The sequence below is a fragment of the Neofelis nebulosa genome, chromosome 17, assembly GCF_028018385.1.
Source record: "Neofelis nebulosa isolate mNeoNeb1 chromosome 17, mNeoNeb1.pri, whole genome shotgun sequence".
NCBI lineage: Eukaryota > Metazoa > Chordata > Mammalia > Carnivora > Felidae > Neofelis > Neofelis nebulosa.
The window spans coordinates 44,100,409-44,116,859 of record NC_080798.1 but is presented as its reverse complement, the minus strand read 5'-3'; the positions used below and the strand labels follow the sequence as shown (position 1 = coordinate 44,116,859).

The 16,451-nt window shown below is 43.7% G+C and overlaps 1 protein-coding gene across 13 annotated transcripts in view; it reads right to left on the bottom strand.

Annotated features, from left to right (window-relative positions):
• Positions 1–16,451, bottom strand: part of PRMT7 (protein arginine methyltransferase 7) — a 47,353-nt gene that overhangs the window by 14,801 nt on the left and 16,101 nt on the right. For 10 of the 13 annotated variants that reach the window (XM_058706111.1, XM_058706115.1, XM_058706116.1 and 7 more), the window contains 3 exons: positions 15,952–16,101; positions 9,963–10,071; positions 3,558–3,670 (listed from right to left, as the gene is read on the bottom strand). In XM_058706111.1, the coding sequence (XP_058562094.1) occupies positions 3,558–3,670; positions 9,963–10,071; positions 15,952–16,101 (372 nt within the window). Of the gene's footprint in view, positions 1–3,557; positions 3,671–9,590; positions 9,718–9,962; positions 10,072–15,951; positions 16,102–16,451 lie in introns of those variants that run through there. The other 3 variants (XM_058706118.1, XM_058706122.1, XM_058706123.1) reach the window with 2 other exon arrangements.

Sequence of the window (16,451 nt, the reverse complement as noted above, 5' to 3'; positions counted from 1 at the left end):
AGCCCTGTGTGGGGCTCCACACTGAGCATGGAGCCTGCCTAGGATTCTCTCTCTCACTCTCTCTCTCTGCCTCTCCCCCGAGCGCGCCCCTCTCCCCTGCTTGCACTCTCTGTCTCTCTCAAGAAAAAAAAAGAGAGAAGAGGAGAGAAGGAGTGGGGGGGGGGGGGGAGAGGGAGAGAGGGAGGGAGGGGGGAGGGGGGAGGGGGAGAGGGAAAGGGAGAGGGTTTGTTCCTTAATATCAGGTCAGTTGAGCAGCATCTAACGCCTTACCACTATCAGAACAGTGAACTATTTTTGGCCTAATGTCCTTGGGAAAGGAGAAAAAAGGAACCACATTTCAAAAAGAATACATGCTATATCTAAAATGATTTATGTCAGATAAATTCCTGGCTACATGACACTTTTAAATACTTCAAAAATAACCCTTAATTGTTATCATGCTGATTAACTCCCACATCAATTTTGAAGAAAAAGTCCAAGACTTCCTGCGAAGCAGTAATTCTGGCACTGGGCTCAGAGTTTCTCTTAGGTACAGCTCTCACCCAGACGCCAGAACCTTATTGCACAGCCCAATGGACAAGTGTCCACCCTCAGATGACCTAATCTCCTGGCCTCACTGGGCACTGCCAATTGCTCCCCTTGTTTGGTTTTGGCTGAAACACCTCATCCAGTTTCCCTCCTACCCCATTCTTTCACCTGACAGCCTCTACGCACCAGGCACCAGGGGCCCAGCCATGAGGAAGACACAGCTACTACTGGAGGGAAATGACAGGCATAGGGTTTCTCTACCTTAGTACTAGTGACCTCTTGGGCCAGATGATCCTTTGGTATGGGGCTGTTTTGTGCATCATACCATGTTTATCAACACCTTGGCCTCTATCCACAAGGATGCCAATAGCATCCCCATCTCAGTTGTAACAATGGAAATGTCTCCAAGCATGACCCCTGATGAGAAGTACTGTTCTCCCCCTCTGTCTCCTTCAGAAGGCTGAACTTCCCCTGTTCATCCTTCAGAGAGAACTCCAGACCTGTTCTGGGCCCACCTTTCTCTCCCTCCACATACTCTCCCCTGAGGGAGCTCAGCCAGGGAAATTTGGTATTTCGTTTACCAAATACCACGTGTCCAAAAGCCTTCTGGTCCACTCCATTTGGCTGACCCTCAGATAGCTCAAACTCTGTCTAAACCAAACAAATCACCTTCACCTCTCCCCCTCCTTCCCAGGTCTGGTCCTCCTCCCATTCAGTAGGGAACACCAACATCCAATCTAATCACCTAGCCCCAAACCCTGGCATCATCCTCAATGTCTCCACATCTAAGTAATTACCAAGTCCTTGACCACCTTCCTCCTCCCCAAGTCTACCTCTCCAGGCCCATTTCCCTGGTCTCAGCTGAGGCCCGTCTCAGCCTCAGGGCCTGGATGACCCCAACCACCTTCCAATCAGTCTTCCTACCTCTGATCTTATACCTCAACTGCTCTCCAAATGCCTGCCTGCATGAATCCAATGTCAATCCCCTCCTGTGGTACCACACTGCCTTCTGGAGCACAGGGGCCCATCTGAATGTAGCCCTGCCTCCCACACTACCCATAATGCCAACAACTCGCCCTGTACCAGCTCGTCTTCACATCTTTGTGCATGCTGACCTCTTCTACTGAGAATACCCTCGTCTGCCAGGCCAATACTTGATGACTCTTGAAGACAGACTCAGCTCAAGCTTTATCTCCCTTCATGCTCCCCATCATACCCTACCAGAGCGGACAGGATCTCACCCCACTGACCATCTGAGCATAACTCTAACTGTACTGGGATAACCTGCTCACCTACCTGCCTGTCTGGGAGTGCACCTTCATATTCCTGGTACTCAAAAAAGGAGCCCAGAAAAATGAAGGCACTTGATAAATTTACCTTCTCAGATTAATCACTGGGTCATTCATCACCACATGGACACCAGATGGACTATCTGTCAGACATGCCAGCATCCTAGTTCCATGACCCTCAACAAGGCAGGAAGAGGGACAGGGCAATGGAAGCCTTTGTGTAAAGCCATAACTCTTTCAAGCTCAGAAACAGGGTGGACAGATGGGGACAGCGATTAGAACAGACAGTGGAGGGGCACCCGGGTGGCTCAGTCAGTTAAGCATCTGATTCTTGGTTTCGGCTCAGGTCATGATCTCACAGTTTGCGGGATCGAGCCACACATTGGGCTCTGTGCTGATAGCATGGAGCCTGTTTGGGATTCTTTCTCTCCTCTCTCTCTGTCCCTCCCCCTACTTGCTCACTCTCTCTCAAAATAAACATTAAAAATAAACAAACATTAAAAAAAAAATACCCCCAGACAACGGACACCTAGCTGCACAGGTCAGCTGAGAAAGGAAACTGCAGATGGCTGCCTGCACAACTCATAATTATTAAATGAATTAGAGAAAAGACCAATTGGGCAACACTAACATAATTCAAACATCCTCATTCTCTGTTTCAGGGATTCATCTAGTTGATAGTTTTTGTTTTGTTTTGTTTTGCTTTAGCTGATGGTTTTAATGTGAAGAAACAGCAATAATTACTACTAACATTACTAGAAAAAGATTTCACATTTTGGAGACAATGAGACATCTCACACAGCGTAGGGATCTGTGGAACAATCACCATCACATGCTGACCTGTGAGTAAAGTGGACTATGGCCCCAATTGCCCTGGAAGGAGCCACATTCTTCATTGTGCGAACACCAAGAATCCCCAAAGAGGGCCCCAGACTGGGACAGTTGCAGGCTCACCTGGATGGTTCCCACAGGACAGGTGGCAGCAAAAGAAGCAGACACTCATACCTCCCCACCTGGCTTTTGCCTCTGGGGAAGCTTATGTCCATAAAAAAAAGACCAACATCCCTGAGATAACACTTTCAACACTCTTCTCCCTTCCCCCAAAACTGTCAACGATTATCACTACCCAAATTCTTCTACCTGGAATGGTTTCGCATTCAAGGCCTTCCACCCTCTCCCCCACTCTCCACCATTAGCTCACAAGCCCACTCAGTGTGGTGTTCTCACTGACCTACCAAATAGGTCCTCTACCTGGGATACCTCTCTCTCTTCTCAGTTCCTTTCCAAATTCCACCATCTCTATACATGACCTCATCTCCTGATCCCAGACCCCATCCAGTCCTAAAACAAATGTTAGTGGTGCTTCTGTCTGCCTCTCCATTTGGCCCATCCAGTCTTTACTGTCACTGACGGTGGATCTTAGAAACAAGAAGGATGTCTGATATTTCTCCCTGGATGCTAGAACACCTTATACACAGGTGACATTCAAAGAATGTTTGCTGAATTGAATTGAAGTGAAACACAGTTTCTTGCCTTTTGACTCTAGCCTACGAAGACCTGATAAGAGATCCAGAAGTCCTAATTGAGAAGAACCAGAGTCTTGCAGGAATGAAGGGCACCCTAAGGTGTACAGAGAAGTACTGAGGGCTCAGGCTGTGCAGAGCACATTGTATCAATGAGACCTGTGTGAGCTGGCTGAGATCACAGCAATATGTGCGAGGGAGGTCCTTGATTCCCTACCTGCACGAGATGCCTGTGTGCATGTTCATAGGAAGGCAGCGCTCCCTCTCCAATCAGTTCCGTATCAAACAACTCCGTTATCAGGATATTGGCACGGCATGGCATGTCACCATCTAAGAAACATGAACAAAGAGCCAGAAGCAAGCGGTCAAAAAAATATTTACAACAAATACGTGAAAGATAAAAGGTTAACAGATCACTAAATTGAAAGCATATACATATACCGAAGAATTCAATAGTGTCATGCAACTAACTTTCCAATGGCTCACCAAAGAGCCCATTTCGATGTACATATACACATCAAAATACCAGCAACTGATAAGTCTTGCTTAAGAGAATGTAAGTGTCCACTACACCACTCTTTCAATTTTTCTGTACATTTAATATTGCAAGGGACTTGCAGAACTGATAAGAAAGCTATAAATACCCAAAAAGAAAACCAGGCAAAAATACAAATAGACAATTCAAAACAGAAAAATCAATCGATCAATTATATGGAAAATGTTATTTATTTATTTATTTATTTATTTATTTATTTATTTATTTATTTATTTTTAAAGTAGGCCCCATGCCCAGTGTGGACCCCAACACAAGGCCTGAACTCCTGACCCTGAGATCAAGAGTCAGGTGCTTAACCAACTGAGCCACCCAGGCACCCCAAAAATGTATCATTCTTATTAGCAATTGGAGAGATACAAATTAACAATTAAATAAACTATTAATATGTTAACAACAATGATTTGAAAAACAAAAACTTAATACTTCTACTTTTTAAGTTTATTTTTTATTTATTTTTGAGAGAGAGAGAGAGAGAGAGAGAGAGAGAGAGAGCGCGCGCACGAATGGGGGAGTGGCAGAGAGAGGGGGAGAGAGAGAAATCCCGAGCAGGCTCCATGCTATGAGCATGAAGCCCAACCTTGGGGCTTGAACCCATGAACCATAAGATCATGACCTAAACTGAAATCAAGAGTAGGAAGCTTAAGTGAATGAGCCACTCAGGTGCTCATGAATGCTGGTACTTCTATTTCTAGGCTGCACAGAGAGAGAAAAACCAAAGCAAGAGAGATTGCATGATTCCAATGACACTACAAGATCCAGGATTCAGAATCCCCAGTTCCTTCTACTAAATCCTCCTTAATTAAGTTAATTTCTTGCTACCAATCAATCCCCCAAATAATAGTTGTTTTAAAATACTAGGATTAGGGAAGATCTTTTTGCTGAATCTATTTCTCAAACCTCCATCATGTAATGTAATGTTACTTCTACAATTACAATTTTTAATGAGCCAAGAGACAGAAGACAAGTCTCATGGATAACACAAGGAAAGAGAAGCATTTAGGAAGCTCAAAGGAGGGTGAGGTAGAGAAAACCTGAAGTCATGGAGACCTAGGCTGGATCCCACTTTCTAGCCTTGAACCTTCAGTGCTGACCATCTTTAAAACAAGAGTAATGAGGGGCGCCTGTGTGGCTTGGTCGGTTAAGCATCTGACTTGGTCTCAGGTCATGATCTCACGGTCCATGAGTTCCAGCCCCGCGTCGGGCTCTGTGCTGACAGCTCAGAGCCTGGAGCCTGTTTCGGATTCTGTGTCTCCCTCTCTCTGCTCCCCCCCGTTCATACTCTGTCTCTGTCTCAAAAATAAATAAACGTTTAAAAAAAAAAAAAAAAAAGAGTAATGAGATATGGTGGTAGCACAGCAAAGGTGAAAGCTTTCCTTTCTTTCCTTTCTTGTGCACACATGCTCAAGAGCAAGGGACAGAGAGGGAGAGAGAAAATCCCAAGTAGGCTCTGCATTCTTAGCACAGAACCCAAGGCAGGGCTCCATCCCAGGAACCTGTGAGATCATGACATGAGCTGAAATTAAGAGTAGGACACTCAACTGACTGGGCCACCCAGGTATCTACTTTCTATGAAGTACCCTTGTGCTCAATGGCAGTATGCCATGAAAGGTGGCTGACAAGAAACATCTGTCTCTTGGCACAGAGACTGCCCTCCTGAATGGCACTGCCCACATCTCTGATATCATGCCAAACTCGAACGGAAATATATTATCCCAAACTGCACCCAACCCCTACACAACTGCTTCTCCCTCCGATGCTTCTGCCTCAGTGGATGGCACCACCGGTCACACAGCCCTGAAACCAGGGCATCATTTGTCAGCTCCAGGAGAGCAGAGACCCTACCTGCTCTGCTTGCCATTTTACCCCAATGCCTAGAACAACACCTAGCACCCACAACAACCAGCAAACATTGGCTGAATTCTTGATTCCTCCCTGTCATCTTACATCCAATCAGTTACCAAGCCCTGCCAATTCTACCTCCTGAATAATTTTTAAACCAATTTTGTAACTTAAAATGATTTATTACTCAATTTGCTTCAAATAAACAAAGTTTTATGATCCACTGAATCTCAATAAATACTCTTGAAGAGCCTGGTATCTAGCATGTGAGTGCTAATACAGGAGGGTGCAGTGGGAACCCGAGGAGGGTGGTTACCCCAGTGCCTTGTATGTCTTTGCCACATGACTAGATGGACAAATGTTGCTCCCCAAGTTACCTGTGGAGTACTTGGGATCAAACTTACCCATCCACTGTACTCAACTAGAAAACTAGATAAAATATATGAAACAAGTGTTTTCAGATGTTGAATAAGAGGAAACAAATTTGTTCTCTAAGAAGAGAAACAAAGTGACCCCTGCAACTGCTCTGGCTTTCTGCCAGTAGGTAGTTTCCAGATGCTGTACAAAAAGCACGATGTCAGGCAGAACATAGCAATCTTGCTGAGGCAAAGAGATAGCAACTGAAGCTGAGAGAGGGCAGGTGGCTGGGGCTCACCACTGGGGGCGGGGACCAGAGAGGATGTTACACAGAAAGCAGGCTTCCAAAATCTGCACAGGACTCCCCCGAAGCCTCTTGTTGAATATATTCACACATACAGAAGAATATAGAAAGTCTGGCAAAGGACGACCATAGAGCTAGAAATTGAATAATTTCCAGAGCTCACAGAGGACTGGGAAACATTCTAGTTCCAATCAGCCAGCACCAGACACTAAGCAGAGACCCCAGAAAAGCCATGCTTTGCTAGTGTGACCAAGGTAGTCTTAAAACAGGGGCGCCTGGGTGGCTCAGTCAGTTAAGAATCTGACTTTGCCTGAGGTCATGTTCTCTTGGTCCATGAGTTTGAGCCCTGCATCTGGCTCTCAAACAGCTCAGAACCTAGAGCCTGCTTCATATTCTGTCTCCCTCTCTCTCTCTCTGTCCTTCCCCTACTCATGTTCTCTCTGAAAAATAATAAACATTAAAAAAAAAAAAAAAGAAGAAGAAGAAGAAGGAACACTGGTTTTCAACAGAGGGCAATTTTGCCCCTACCCACCCCCAAGACATTCAGCAATGTCTGGAGACATTTCTGGTTGGTACAAATGCTAGTGGGGGAGTAGGTGATATCAGCTTCTACTGGTTAGAAGCCAGGGGTAAACATCCTCCAATACACAGGACAGCTCCTCCCAACAAAGAATTATCAGGCCCAAAATGTCACTGTTGAGAAAACCTGACTTAAAATTATTCTAACCCGGGGTGCCAGGTGATTCAATCAGTGGAGCATGTGGCTCTTGATCTCAGGGCTGTGAGTTCAAGTCCTACATTGGGCGTAGAGATTAAAAATAAAAATCTTTAAAAATAAATAAATAAATAAATAAAGCTATTCTAACCCTGCTCCAACAAAGCTTAAAAACAAGCCCTGAAAGGATCAAACTAACCTATTAGTAGCCCAACTGCATGCCAGGCAAAGCCTTTTTTTTAATTTAAAAAAAAAAATTATATTTATTTTTGAGAGGGAGTGAGCAGACACAAGACAGAGAGAGGGAGATAGAAAATCCAAAGCAGGCTCTGTGCTGACAGCAGAGTCCAAGGTGGGGCCTGAACTCACAAACCATGAAATCATGACCTGTGCCAAAGTCAGACGCTTGACTGACTGAACCACCCAGATGCCCCCAAAGTTTTTAAAGGGAGACAATAAACTCTGGTACTCAGCAATGCAAAACTCCCACCATACATGGCATCCAAATAAAAATTATTAGACATGTGAAGAAGAAAAATGTAATCCAGAATCAGGATAAAAATTAGCAGAATAAACCCAGGAAAGACTGAGGCAGTGGAAGCAGAAGATAAGGATGTTAAAACAGCTACCTGGGTGGCTCAGTTGGTTAAGGGTCCAACTCTTAATTTCAGCTCAGGTCATGATGTCATAGTTCATGAGATCAAGCCCTGTGTCAGGCTCTGCACTGACAGTGTGGAGGCCTACTTGAAATTCTCTCCCCCTCTCTCTCTGCCCCTCTCCAACTGGCTCACACATGTGCGCGTGTTCTCTCTCTCTCAAAATAAACTTTAAGTAATGTACTCTTAAAAAAAAATAAAAACAAAAAACTCCAGCTAATATGACAACCATTTAAAAAATCACATGAAATAAGAGCAATGCAAGTTATAAAAAAGAATCAAAGGAAACCTTTATATATGAAAAATACAATATGAGAAATAAAAAGTTCACTAGATGTACTCAGCAGATTAGACACCACAAAAGAAAAAAAACAGTAAACCCCAAGACCTAAGAAACTAACATGTCCATCAGTAGGTGAGGGGATGAACAAATTAAAGTATGCACACACACAGTGCTACTCAGCAACCCTTTATCCACAGAACGTGGATGAAACCCAAAAGCATTATGCTAAAGAAAAGAAAGAGTACATGTGGGTGATTTCACTTACTCAAAATTCTAGAAAGGGGGGGGGAACTAATCTACATTGAAGAAAGCACATCAGGGGCGCCTGGGTGGCTCAGTCGGTTGGGCATCCGACTTCGGCTCAGGTCATGATTTCGCGGTCTGTGAGTTCGAGCCCCGCGTCAGTCTCTGTGCTGACAGCTCAGAGCCTGGAGCCTGTTTCAGATTCTGTGTCTCCCTCTCTCTCTGACCTTCCCCCATTCATGCTCTGTCTCTCTCTGTCTCAAAAATGAATAAACGTTAAAAAAAAAAAAAAAAAAAAAAAAAGAAGAAGAAGAAGAAAGCACATCAGTGGGTGCTTAGGATCAGTGATATGGAGGCAAAAGACTATAAAGCGTCATGAAGAAATCTCTTTGTGCACGGTAAAGACTTTCTACAATTTGGAATGCAGAAGAGGTTACAAATGTGTTTACATTTGTCCAAACTCAAACTATATACTTAAGACAGATGCACTCATTTTTAAAAAAATTTTTTTAATGTATATTTTTGAGACAGAGAGAGAGAGAGAGAAAGAGAGAGTGCACACCGCACTGGGGAGGGGCAGAGAGAGAGGGAGAGAAAGAATCTGAAGCAGGTTCCAGGCTCTGAGCTGTCAGCAAAGAGCCTGATGTGGGGCTTGAACTCCGGAACCGTGAGATCATGACCCGAGCCGAAGTTGGGTGCTTAACTGACTGAGCCATCCAAGTGCCCCAGATGCACTCATTTTATGTACATTATACCTCAATAATGTGGACTAAAAAATGAGATAATTATTTGCACACTCTTTTGTAGGCGTCAAAAATAAGGGGACACTAATCCTTTCTTTTGGGCGTGTTTCAGATTCTCCATTTAAAAAAACATTTTTTTTAAATGGGACAAAAACGTTGATCTTATATAGATGCTTCCATCTAAAATACTGCATTTTAAAAAACTGGTGATATACATAACCTCATTCCAGAAGCTTCTTTTGCAAATCTTTCCACTGTCTCTCCAGGTACCAAGTGGCATGTGAAATTTTAGAAGTCTGACTCAAATACCTAGACTATAAAAAATATTCTGAAAACCTGGAGAGACTGTGCTATATAGGCAAATCTCTCATGTTGCATGCTGAAGCAGGATGTCAGCACTAAGCAAACCTCTTTCTGCTATCTACTTAGTTTTACTTCTGTCGATAAAACTCAAATCTCTGAGAACTGAGTCACATAAGAATTTCAACTTGCTTAAAGCAAAAGGAAGTTTCATTTGTCTCACCACTGTTGAGCATTAGTTTTGGTTTACTCACTGCTGATTTATTTTCACTAGTAGAGAAGCAAAGTACTTATCTTCAGACCAAGTGGAGAGGCCCCATTTCTCTTCAATAACCTGAATACGTTTATTCCAGATAACTAGAATAAACCTTTTCTTCTCTCCTATAAGAGTGAATAAGGCTTTTAAAACAGTATGTTTTGGCTTTTTTTAAGTTTATTTATTTTCAGAAGAGACAGAGCACGAGAAAGCACACTATCATGAGAGGGGCAGAGAGAGAATCCCAAGCAGGCTCCATGCTGTCAGAGCAGAGCCCCATGAGATCATGACCTGAGCAGAAATCAAGAGTCAGATGCTCAACCGAATGAGCCACCCAGGCACCCCTCAAAACAGTATGTGTTGATCCTACCTGGCCCCATCGTCACCTCAGTGGAATGCTTGTTAATAATCTTAATCTTATCACTGAAGCCATTTTTCTCCACGATCTTTACAGCAGCATCAGCCATAGGCTTGAAAACCTAGAAATTAGAGCCAAAACCCAAGTAAAAATGAGCAATAAATTAAATAACATCCTAACATCAAAGATTAGTAATCTCTCTTTAAATGGAGAATCAAGACACAATATGTCTTGATACAGGTTCTTAGACTTGAAGTAAAAGAGGTCTCCATTACAGAGTTACCTTCCGAATATATAAAATGTACCTCTGTTACTGTTTGATACAGGCAAAATATTTCTTGGGCTGATTTGATCAAAATAAATGAGACTTCACCTTTGTAACTTAAATAGTTTATTCTCCAAATGTATGTCATAAAAATGAACACAAAGGGAAGGCCATCCACTGGGTTTAACTTGCAGGAGTTAAACCTTACATGCTAGGCACAATGGGGACGCAGGGCTTCCCAGGAAGGTTGCACTACCTAGTAAGGACGGCAGGTGTCAGAGCCAGGCTAGAAGAAGGCAGCAAGGGGATTTGCTTCACAAAACCACACCCTGGGGGAATGGGGCTGGACAAATGTACTCTCTAGAAGGAAGTGAGACTGTTACTGCATTAGTTGTTAAATGTAAACAGGCGTCAGCTCAAAACTGTCCCAAATCCTCGCTGCTGGCATAATACAGCCTCTATTTTATGGCATTCGAGGACCTCCATAATATGAACCACCTTAGTTCCCCCAGCCTTATTCCCCTCCTAATCCATCCCCACCCATGACTGATGCTCCTGCCACACTGATCTTATTGTGCACTAGGGAAGCCGTAGCCTTCTCTGCCCTACCCCAACCTGCCAAGGCAAACCCAACTTTCCAGGAAGCACGAAGCCCCCGCTTCTCCAAAAGCCTTTCTAAACCCTTCACTTATCCCTAAACACAAACCCCTCCAACTCTTACTTTCTAGCTTGCCCAACTTAGATTGCACGGCTCCAACCACGATAGTGCATAAAAAATACAGATGCACATGCGGCCACACCTACAGAGTGGAAATAGAACAAAATGATAAAGTAACTGGTCACAGGACAAGATTTCCATTTTTCCTAAGTCCTTTTCTGCGTTTTCCATATTTTCTACCATGAACACATACTTCTTTTATTAAAATCAAGAGGAAATGCTATATTCTTCTGTAAAGGATACATATGTGCTTACCTAGGAAAAAAATCATTCCAATCTGTTTCAAATTATTTCTAGGATCTGGCTTGGTGTTTTTAGATGTAGTCTGAGGGCCTCAAGACCTCAGTTCTCACCCATCACTTTGCCTCCACCCCAAAGTATCACAAGTTTTTATCATCCCCTCAGCCCTCCTGCCTCTGGACATTATCACTCATCTCTTCTGTTGACCCTTCAGGCTTGACATTCACAGTCTCCTCCTTAGCTTAAGACCTCAAAATCTCTCCCAGAACACTTCTTTCTGGAATGGCCCCTGAAGATGGCTTCCCAACATCATTCTATGTACTCCCCTGCACCTCCAGTCAGTTTGGGGGACCGACTGTATCACTTCCAAGTGGTACACCTGTCTGATCTAAGTGTAACTGAATCTCTCAGGCCATGTCACTGAAGTAAGTTAAATAGGATTGAACCTTATTCTGGCCAAAGATACCCAAAGAGAGGTTTGCTAGAGATTTCTGAGAAAGTTCTTCTTGCTCTTACAAAGAAGGAAAATAAGTGAGGAAACCAGGACCATGCTTTATTCTCAAAACATGTGCCAAAGAAATCACTGTAACTAATACACCTTCCCAAAATATTCCTCACTTTTCAAACGTGTTAAAAGAGAAGTTTATAGTCACTGTCTGTAATTCCTTGTATGCCATCTACTCCTCAAACCTATTCCCCTGAAAATACCATTTAAAGGAGGTCACCTCCTAGCTGCCAACCTAACAGCTTTCTCTCAGCCCTCATCCTACTCAACTGCTACATCAGTGCTAATACAGTGACCACATGCATTTAAATAGAAGTTGATTCAAACTGAGTGAAATTTAAAAATTCAGTTCTCAGGGCGTCTGGGTGGCTCAGTCGGTTAAGTGTCCGACTTCAGCTCAGATCATGATCTTGGAGTTTGTGAGCTCAAGCCCCACGTCGGGCTCTGTGCTGACAGCTCGGAGCCTGGAGCCTGTTTCAGATTCTGTGTCTCTTTCTCTCTACCCCTGCCCGACTCACACTCTGTCTCTCTCTCTCTGTCTCAAAAAAAATAAATAAACATTAAAAAAAAAAATTCAGTTCCTCATACTAGTCACACTGCAAGTGCTCAGCAGTCATATGTGGCTACGGACCACTATGTTGGCCAGCAGAGCTATAGAATATTCAGCATCACAGAAAGTTCTATATGACAACGCTGGGCTAGAACATCCACACTTGCTGACCACTTCCTTTTTCCCATGAATCCCCTGCAACCTTGGCTTCCACCTCTGCCCTCCAGGATCTCTTTTCGTCTGTCTGAACTTGCTTTTACTGGCCACCTTTCTTCCTTCACAGGCATGTCCCCAGCTCTGCCCTTCTCATTTTACTCTCTCTTTGAACAATCTCCTACAATGCCAGCTTCACCTGCCGCATCTGCAAATGAGTTTGGAAATCCGCCTGTACATGCCACTCTCTAAAGATTCAGACGTCCATCTCCAGAGACTAGCAGGTTCTCACTCATTGTTCTAGACCTGTCTTTCCAGTTGTGGAGCTCAAGCAGAGTTGAAAACCACAGGGCAGTCCAGCTAGAACTGAGTTGAGAGGTTCAAAAGTTGGTCACTAAAGTAAAAGCTGGGAGGCCACCATAAGATGTCAAGAGCCAAAAAGAAAAGATCTGAGAATCACAGACCAGAGCACCAAGACAGAAATTAGAAATCCAGGTAACTGAGATGGAAATATACAGAAAAACCCAACAGCACAGTCCTACCAATTCTGCCAGAAAACATGTTCTTACCGTAAATATATATATACATATATATTATACATATACATAATATATATAATATGTAAAATACATATATAACATATATATACGTATGTGTGTACTTTTTTTTTAAGTTTATTTACTCATTTTGAGAGAGAGATCGAGCAGGGGAGGGGCACAGAGAGAGGGAGGGAAGGAGAAATCTCAAACAGGCTCTGCACTAAGAGTGAGGAGCCTGAAGTGGGGCTCAAATCACAAACTGTAAGATCATGACCTAAGCTGAAATCAAGAGTCAGACGCTCAACCGACTGAGCCACCCAGGTGTCCCCTCACCCTGTATTTTCAATTAGCAGTCCACGCATATAGTGACTCCTGCCCTGGGACCTGTCTCTCTCATACTTACCACATCCAACATGAAATGCATTATCTTTCCTACAAAGTAAGTATCTTCTTGAGTTCCTCTCACCAGTCAACAGCATCACTGTTCCCCCAGACAACCATGCTAGAAATCTCACACTCACACATCCTCTCCCATCAAAGATACCACTATAGGGCTAGCACCTTAATTAGCAACCAAAAGACCAAGTTTCCAGGTCTAGCTCTCCTATTTATTAATTGTGAGATTAAGTCTTTAATCTCTCTGGGTCTTAGTTTCTTCATTTGTAAAGTAAGGATAATAAAATTTACTTGAGACTAACTAAGGTAACTATCCTAAAATATAAATAAATTTCTTTGTATCTATTTAAAAATCATGATGATGGAGGCACCTGGGTGGCTCAGTTGGTTAAGCATCCGACTCTTGATTTTGGCTCAGGTCATGATCTCACAGTTTGTAAGACTGAACCCTGCATCAGGTAACCATGCTGGATGTGGAAGCTGCTTGGGGTTCTCTCTCTCCCCCTCCCTCTCTCCTGCTCATATTCTCTTTGTCTCTCTTCTCTCAAAAAAAAATCTTGATGATGCCCCAGAAGGCCAAGAAATGACTCTTGATCTTTTTATGAAGTCCTGAGACAAGTGCACAGAGTCATACACTCATACACATACACACACACCACTACCTCTCTCAGGTCTCTCCATGGAGACCTGAAGCCCATTCTTCTTTTTTTTTTTTTTAAGATTTTCTTTTTAATGTTTATTTATATTTGAGAGAGAGAAAGAGCACATGTGGGGGAGGGACAGAAAGAGAGGGAGACAGAATCCAAAGCAGGTTCTAGGCTCTGGGCTGTCAGCACAGAGCCTGATGTGGGGCTCGAGTGCTGAGATCATGACCTGAACTGAAGTCGGGCACTTAAATGACTGAGCCACCCAAGGGCCCCTGAAATCTATTCTTTTTTTCTGTTTAATGTTTATTTATTTTTGAGACAGAGAGAGACAGAGCATGAATGGGGGAGGGTCAGAGAAAGGGAGACACAGAATCTGAAGCAGGCTCCAGGTTCCAAGCTGTCAGCACAGAGCCCGACATGGGGCTTAAACTCACGGACTGCGAGATCATGACCTGAGCTGAAGTCGGACGCTTAACCGACTGAGCCACCCAGGCGCCCCTGAAGCCCATTATTCTTATTTCAGGTTAAGAACAACTAATTCAGGATATTGAAGTTAGAAGTCTTTATTGTAGCACTCAGGTCCTCCATAGTGTGGCTACAATCTACCTTTCTGGATTTCTACCCTGACCCTGTTTGCCACGACTCTGGACAATACAATACGGGATTCCCTCAGCCTAAAATGCCCACCTTTCTAGACCATGAGCATGAGGGCCACACTATAGGGAAAGAGGGGTGGGGAGCTAGAAGGAGTCTGAGTAGAATACCCCAGAGTGCTGCCTCCAGACTTTATGTGAGAAAGCAAAAATCTTCTATCTTGTTTAAGCCACTGTTATTTTGGGACTTTGTTATTCACAACTCAATCACCATACAAACCAAATCTTGTAGGAAAAAGTGTTTAAATACATTCCACCTTTTCCCAAAAGCTGTGAAGAACATATGCCAAAATTTCAACGATGGTTAACATTGTGTTAACATGCTATTTTTGTTTTACATTTACCATATTTTCTATGGTAGAATGCATTATTTACTTTATCAGCAAAACAATGTATGTTTAATGTTACAATAAAGAAATGAAATGACAGACTGCCCAACTACTGACAAACATAGTAAGATAGCAGGCTCAATGGAGACATTTAAACTAGCAGGTCTCAGGCGCCTGGGTGGCTCAGTCGGTTAAGTGTCCAACTTCAGCTCGGGTCATGAGCTCACAGTCCGTGGGTTCAAGCCCTGCGTCGGACCCTGTACTGACAGCTCGGGGCCTGGAGCCTGCTTCGGATTCTATGTCTCCCTCTCTCTCTGCCGTTCTCCCGCTCATTCTCTGCCTCTCACTCTCAAAAATGAATAAATGTTAAAAAAAAAAAAAAAAAAAAAAAATTAGGGGCGCCTGGGTGGCTCAGTCAGTTGGGCATCCGGCTTCAGCTCAGGTCATGATCTCATGGTTCGTGAGTTCGAGCCACGTGTCCGGCTCTGTGCCGACAGCTCAAAGCCTGGAGCCTGCTTCAGATTCTGTGTCTCCCTCTCTCTCTGCTCCTCCCCCACTCATGCTCTCTCTCTCTCCATCAAAAATAAAAACATTAAAAAATTTTTTTTAATAAAAAAAAATTTAAACGAGCAAGTCTCAACCTTAGTGCACAGTTAAAACTCCCAATGCCGAGGCCACATCTCAGAATAATTAAATTAAAACTGGAGTCAGGATAACGGGGTGGTGAGGCAGGGTAGGCAGTTACACATCAGTATTTTCTGAAGCTATTTAAGTACTTAAGTGATTCTGACATGAGGCCAAGACTGAGGACTGCTGTTTTCAGAGGAAAAAAGGAGACCCTGGGTTAAGGAAAGGTGTCTGATTCATCTCCATATCCTTAGAACCTGGCTCTATGCCTGAAACAGAGTGAGCACTCCATGAACATTTGTAAACAAACGGATAGGCAAGGTACATGACGGACTTCCCACACAACACACAGGACACATATCTGAACAGTGTGGCTCACCTCAATGGCATAGCAGTAGTCAGCCCCTGCTGTGACCGCCATCATTGACAAGAGTCCCGTGCCAGTGCCAATGTCAAGAACCAAAGCCTTCTGTCCTCTGTCCTTCACCCTGCTCACAGCAGCCCGGATACCCTGATAATATTTTATATTCTAAGAGAAAAGGAGAAACAGCTATCACTTCATACCAGTTACTATAAACAAATGCAAGGATACTTTGTGAAGTTTGGGAGTCATGGATGGCGGCAGCAGCAGTGTAAGTCATGGCTCCATGGCTTTCTGGCCTGTCAAGGAACAGCATTGGCTAGTTGAGTAAAGCAGGCCTTGACAGACTCCCAGAGCACTGGGTCAGCCTCTTGCCTTTTATTTGATGACTGTCCCTCCCTCCACACCCACTCTTTTGTACTCTGCTTAGAGGGGCTAGGGCTCTGCCAACAACCTTCTCCTTTTCCAGCTATTAGGTATGGACAACAGGGGAACTACAGGGCGACCGGCAGGTAGGA